Below are 7,073 nucleotides of genomic sequence, written 5' to 3'. Positions count from 1 at the left end.
ACTGTGGCTGATAGGTAGAAAGTCTAAATTATCTATGGAAAACAAAATTCTCCTTTACAAAACAATTATCACTCCGATATGGACATATGGTATAGAAATTTGGGGTTGTGCAAGCAAATCCAATATTGCCCTGTTACAAAGATGTCAGTCCAAAATATTGAGGATGATAGCCAGCGCACCATGGTATGTCACCAACCAAACCCTACATGATGATCTCTCAGTCCCATACATTATGGATGTAATAAAGCGGAGAACCCATCAACATCATACAAAACTGGAAGGGCATCCAAATGATCTGCTACAGCCGCTGCTAGAAAAGCACGAACCAAGAAGACTACGAAGGCAGTGGCCTGCTGATTTAATATAATATGATTTTTTCTTTTTTACGAGAGCTCCTCAGTGGAGGAAGCCTTCTCAAGCTGTATATGTATAACCCACTCAACTTATAGACAACAAATTGGCCCATAGAATTGAAATTTCTGATTGCTGATGAATAAAGAGGAAAAAAAAAAATTTTCTTCATTTGAATTACATTGTTAATTTTCATGATTTTCCGAAATTTTTTTCAACATCATCTCGAACATCATAGATTAGAATATGAGCTCTCATTGCACTGTGATAATTTGATAGAAATTGCCAATGGGGGTAGATACTCGTACAAGCCACAGAGGGCTTATACCCCTGGTACCTATGGAGAATCAGGATAATGTGAATATGAATATGTTCATCCATCAAACTGGTTGATTGCGTTCTCACCTGCACCTTGACATTCAGAAAACTTTTTCTATCTTCTATATGATCTGGGTTGATGAGAATATAAGATGCAGTATTGAGATCTATAGTTGCTCTGGAATTATACATATCCTTGTCGGAAAAAGGGTAAAACTTCCATAAGAATTTGTCAGGCTCTATGTTCATCTGACAGGTCAAACGTGTCTCGAAATTTATAGGCAGTATCACATTTTCGGGACTGTTCACCATATACTCGTGATCTGAAAAAAAATAGGTATACATTTTTATTTATCGCATATTCGCTCCAATATTTGAGCGTTTAACAATTAGTCGATTATTAAAGAATATACAGGGTCGCCCTTCCTTCTCTGCAACCAAGATTATACTGGGAAGTGGGAGAAAACTTTTTAATATCCATTCTATAAGCAACGTGTTACTAATTTTAGCAGTCTGTAGGAAGGGAGTAAACCACCTTATTATTTCTCTGAATAGATGGAGGAAGTAAATAATTATAAAATTCAGCCCACATTAATAAGGTACTAGTTTCAAGTTTAACAACAAAGAAAATACATACAGCATAAATGAAAAACGGAAATGATTTCTGAAAACTATTATCTGAATGCAATTGTTCCTAACCTAAATGAAACGAAGTTCAAAACTGTCCAATAGTACCAAGTACCATCCTTGTATATCTCACCGGCAAAAAAACCTAAAATTTCGTTGTAGAGGAACTTTCGTAATTTTTCATCGATTTCAATTGTTTTTAGTCGAAATTCTAGATACATTTTTACAACCAACACCAACAAAGTTTTCCAAAAATGTTGATAGCGCCTTTGTATAGGGTGAAAAAAAAATTATGTATTTGTAGTGCAGTTTCCTAACACCCTATGAAACAGTTCGGTACATTTGTAGAGTTTACGCTCTGTTTACTACAAGGACCATCATTTTTGATATCTTTCAGTTTTTATTTCACCTTGATATCTTGATTTATTTTCAAGACACCTGTATTCAAATAAAAGCCTGGCATTTTATAAACAAGCAAAGGTTCTGTTATGGTCTGGGCTGGTATATCAAGAGCAGCACGTGCCGAATTACAATTTATTGAGAACGGAGCTCTAATACTTAACGTAACATAAAAGATGTTCTTCAGGATGCTGTTATTCCCTATGCTTCATTTGTTGGAGATTATTATTGATTTTAGTTCACGACAATGCAAGACCGTATGTAGAAAATATTGATGAGGTTGATATCCAACGATCAGAATGGCCTGCATGTAGCCCGGAGCTGAATCCGATTGAATATCTCTGGGATGATATTCACAGAAACATTCATCGTCGTCCTTTACTATCCGAAACACTTGACGAGATGCGTTTTGCGTTGCAATAAAACGCAGTTCCTCAAGATCGCTAGGGTGGGCATAAAAATATTGAAATATGCCAATTATATTTTTCTTTTTGTTTCAAATGACTGTTGAGTATTGAAATATTACAAAATAAATTTTTTCCCTAAAACGAATTCGTGCTTTTATTTGAATACGTGTACCTACCTCCAAAAAAAATCAAGATATCAAGGTGAAATAAAAACGAGAAGGATGGTCTTTGTAATTAGAGCGTGAAGTCTACCAATTTCCCATGGTTTTTTCACCCTGTATAAATGACCTATAAACATTTTTAGAAAACTTTTCTGGAGTATGCTTTAATAGCAGAGAATTTATCTACAATTTGGTGGAGAAACCATCTATGAGAAATAACATAGTTCTTGGACAACGAACCTCAGCAAAATTTCAGGTGGCCGAGTTTTTTTGCCAGTAGTTGTATATCACTATTTTTATTTGAGAGGTGGATTTTTGGATTCATCAAAAAAATAATAATAAAAGGAATGCCGTGAATGCCCAAACTTTTCAAATACCTACAGGGTGATGAAGTTTCTAGTGTCATATGCCTAATTATTTGTGCATTTATTACGTAATCTGAATTTTTTTTTCTGACTCAATTAACGTTTCATAATAAACGAAGCGAATAGCTTGAAAAATGAAAAAACCATTTCCATACAAGTGACACTTAGGCGATTTGACCCTGAAGTACTTTTTCAGACGGAAGCCAGCCTTCGAACGAAATGAAATCAAAAGATCAAGTTTTTCCACAAATAATTAAAATAGTTTTTACTCTGAAGGTGTAGCAGTGGCGTTCCACTTTTTTCATGAAAACTATACGGAAGCCTTGAAGCCACTGCCAAAAATAATCACATTGTTTTTGCATCAGAAAATGCATATTGACCGTGTGCCAAGTTTCAGAAAGATATCTACAATATTAGCGCAATGGTAATGAAAGACTTTTTGTTGAAACTTTATCGGCTCGTAAATCAAAAGCTTGGATGTTCACGATTCTCGTTCACATAATTTTTTTTTGAATGGGTCCAAGAATCGCCTCCTCAAAGCTCGTCTTCAAGGGACCAGTCCCTTAAAGTATATAAAAACAGCATAATTATTGTACTCGACAAGGAACAGTCAATCAATATGAAAATCAGTAAAACGAGCACAACTGGAGTTATTAAAAGAAAATAACAATTCAGAGAAACAAAATGTTTGTTGTTTTCACAATATGAAATGAATTATATAATTTTTCTCGTGTTTGTTGATTAATGGACTGATTTCAATAAGTTGACAACTTCACTTTCCATACATCAACTTCAGTTTCTTTACATCCAAATTGAATCTTTCAAATTTCAAATATATTTTTTTAACCTTCGAACCCAGAAATACGAGCTGATTGAGAGTTTTCTCATTGAGATTTCATAAAAAATATCATTATTCGATATTTTACAAAGAATACAAATAATTGATAATATTCCTGAATCCTGAGTAGCTGGTTTCAATTACTGTCACCAAAAAGTGTTCACTCTACACCCCCTCTTGTAAATCCCTCATCATTTTGCATAAACAAATTTTACAGTATTCCTAAACGACCATGAATTTTGCAAAAAAAAAAAACAGTGAAACAAGCCAGACAAAACGTGCTGATTAAATATCTATTGTTTTCTATTTCAGTACAGTGAAATTCCAATAGAATTGAGCATTCGCAGGTTCTTATTATGCTGATATTAATATCTTCCCGTTACGAAACCAAAAAAATAAAACTCACCTGAACTGACAGACGCAACCCACATCGCCAACGTGAAAACAACAATGCACAAATCCCTTTTTGAGCCGTCCATGTTTCTGCATCCCTGGAACAAAACTGAAGCTTTAAATGATGTCACATACACTTTATATGGCTTAGCACATCCTTTGGTATGTCACATACAGACCACCCTAAGTTATCAAAGCCGGTAAACCGAGTATTGAATTACAACCCCCATTATTGCAATACCCATTTTAAATTGATTGGAATTACGGAAAGTCTGATATGAAGACAATACACTGAATACTCGAGCACATTGCTGTGTCTGCGGAGTTATTTGGAGAGTGCTCTTCTTTATTGAAGAATAGAAAAAAATTAAATGGATTAATGATTCCAACACCGATCAGTTTTGTCGGAATTTTCTGCATGGATGTTGTTGGCGCTTTTTTGCCATACAGGGTGTTTCACGAGTTGTTGGCTATATGCTAGTGGTGAATGCAGCTCATCTAGGCTTCTCATGAATGTTGCTTCTTCTGTGCCATTGGCCATTAGTTTCGGAGATACAGGGTGATTTATGGATTTTGGTCTTAATTTTCGATATCTACAACGTGAAAATGAGTGCTCCGATTTTAATGGAATTTGTGGGCCGAATAACCCTTCAAGATGGCAAACGCAATTTCAAGATAATCAGGACAACTCCTAGAATATTGAGAATTCTCTCAAATATCAAAATCTATATTTTCTGTATAAATTGAAAAGCTTATGTTTTCAGAATTGGAAAAAAAGGCATTTTTGTCAATCAAATTCAATTTTCACTCCGCATGGCACACTTGTTAGAAAATAGAAACGAAATCATATTGCTTGTTCATTTTCGATAATACTATTCTGTTTTCAGTTATTTAGTTATAATTTTTATTGTCCCCTGCCGATATTTTGGACAGCAAAACCCTATCTTACTACCTTCAATTATTTTTCATTCTGAGATATAAACACACCAAGTACTCAATCAGAAAAGCTTGAAAAGTATATTTGAAAAATGTATTATTGAACAATGAATTCTTTCGAAATTATTTAATATTTGAATGACCGGTAGGTACGATCTAAAAAAATTTATTACTTCATGAGTGTGTATGATATCCTATATGAAGAAGTTCGAATCGCTCCGAAAATATGGTGAAGAAAGTAAGTAAAATCAGATTTAATAATTTTGAAAAACCTCATAGTTCAATAATACATTTTTCAAACATAATTTTTAGGGAGCGTAGCTACTCGAACACTTGTTATGTATTGATGATGCAGAATGATAAATAATTGAAAAGAGGGCTTTTATTATTCAAAATCTCGACAGGTAGCATTGCAAATTATAACTAAATAATTGAAGACAGGATTGTATGAATCTGAAATATGATTTCGTTCGTTGGTTTCTCTTTTGACACAAGTGTGCCATCGCCATGCGAAGTGAAAATTGAAAAAAATATGTTTGTTTCAATTCGAAAAACAAAAATTGTTCAACTGATCCAGAAAATATGGATTTTGATATTTGAAAAATAAATCTCAATATTTTGAGTTCTGTCCTGATAATCTGCGAACTGCCTGGGCCATCTCGAAGAGGTATTGGAAGTCAACAAGCCCACATATTTCCATCAAAATCGGACTACTCGTTCTCAAGTTATGGATATGGAAAATTCAAGCCAAAATCCATAAATTGCCCTGTATCTCCGTATCTTATTGCCTTTGGGTACAAAAGAAGCAACTTTTCTGAAAGGCCTCGGTGAATCTCATTCACCTTTAGGCTACACTATAGTTTCCCTTGACTTTCAGGTTCTCTCCCCCTTTTTTGAAGTATTTACCATGGACTTCAAATTTAAAAAAAATCAATCTCAACAGATCCCTTACTTTTTTCCTTCCTCTTCCCTGAACTTGTTGTCCTTCCATGAATTTTTGCACTTTTTACTTTAATTCATGTACGCATAATCCTTCACTGGTTTTCGAATTTCATTTTTCATTATAAATTTTTTGACTGGCCGATGAGTGAGGTGTTCAGATAATTAAGCAGTCAAAACATACCAACCTACTCCCCCTTTTTTTATCACTTTTTAATATTTTTACCAATTACAGTTTCACATCCTGAATATGGTTTTTACCGAAACATATAGATTTGAATTAAACAAAAAAGAATAAATAAAGAGCCATTCAACCGAAGTTTCCAATTCATGTTCTTTTTGTTTTAATGTTATTTTAAGTTCTATCTCACAAACGGTTTATTGAATGTAATGAATTTCGGAATATAGTGTTTCATATATTTGATAAATCTTTTTCGAACCCAAAATATCACCCATATCTTTCAGTTTTCTGATTATGACCGTTACGTACCATAAAAATACCAAAAATTCAAAGAACCCAACTATCGAAACCAAGTTGAAGGTTATATCTGAATATTATTTGAACGTTTCGTGGGGAAAAAGTATTCTTCATATTTTCTCGTATAATAATGCGCCGCGTCGTTTTCAAGTAATTTGATGTTAAAAAATTGAGAATATCTGTCAAATTCGCAAAATTAGGTACCTACTTCTACCGAATGCAACCATATTTGATAGCTAGTTATTCTGAAGTTAATTTTGTTCTTCCAGAGGTGGTACAACTCATTATTAAAACTTAAAATGGAATCGGAAAAAAACTTATACGAAGAAAGTGTTTCTTTGAACCTCAAGAATCTACTGTTAGAATATTTGCAAGAGTCGAATACTCACCCTGTATAATATGTCTTTCAGTTGATGAGTTTTTAATCAAACAGTAAATAGGTAAGTATTATTAAATGAACATAAAATATATTTGTAAAATATTGCTAAGTACACTGTATAAACTAATGAACAATATAAACGTTCCACTGTTAATGATTTAATAACTAAATTTCCTACAAGGTATCAGTCACAGAGATTCACCTTGTATTACACTGTGTGTTGTTAAGGGGTCCCTCTGTCTCAAAAACGGTTGACCATATGAAAACAGGGTTCAGACAAAATTTCTCGCAAATTTTATGCTCCACAATTTTCAAAATAAATGTTGCCATCATTGGAGCCATAGTAACTGAGATGATCGCGATTTTTTCGATCTTTGAACTTGTGACGCTGACACGAAATTCTATGATACTTCTGAAACAACTTTTAGAACGCTATGGTGAAGCTATATACGAGTTTCCAGCTTATTATCTCTTAAGCCCGT

At 33.7% G+C, this 7,073-nt stretch overlaps 1 protein-coding gene across 1 annotated transcript in view; it reads right to left on the bottom strand.

Moving 5' to 3' along the window:
* LOC123309509 (interference hedgehog-like) overlaps positions 1-7,073 on the bottom strand; it is a 74,842-nt gene that overhangs the window by 1,455 nt on the left and 66,314 nt on the right. The window contains exons 2-3 of the mRNA XM_044892664.1: positions 3,873-3,957; positions 757-992 (exon numbers count right to left, since the gene is read on the bottom strand). Of these exons, the coding sequence (XP_044748599.1) occupies positions 757-992; positions 3,873-3,945 (309 nt within the window). The 5' untranslated portion in view covers positions 3,946-3,957. The remainder of the gene's footprint in view (positions 1-756; positions 993-3,872; positions 3,958-7,073) is intronic.

The sequence above is a fragment of the Coccinella septempunctata genome, chromosome 3, assembly GCF_907165205.1.
Source record: "Coccinella septempunctata chromosome 3, icCocSept1.1, whole genome shotgun sequence".
NCBI lineage: Eukaryota > Metazoa > Arthropoda > Insecta > Coleoptera > Coccinellidae > Coccinella > Coccinella septempunctata.
Note: the sequence above shows the minus strand (reverse complement) of the source record. Positions and strands in the feature narration are given on the sequence as shown.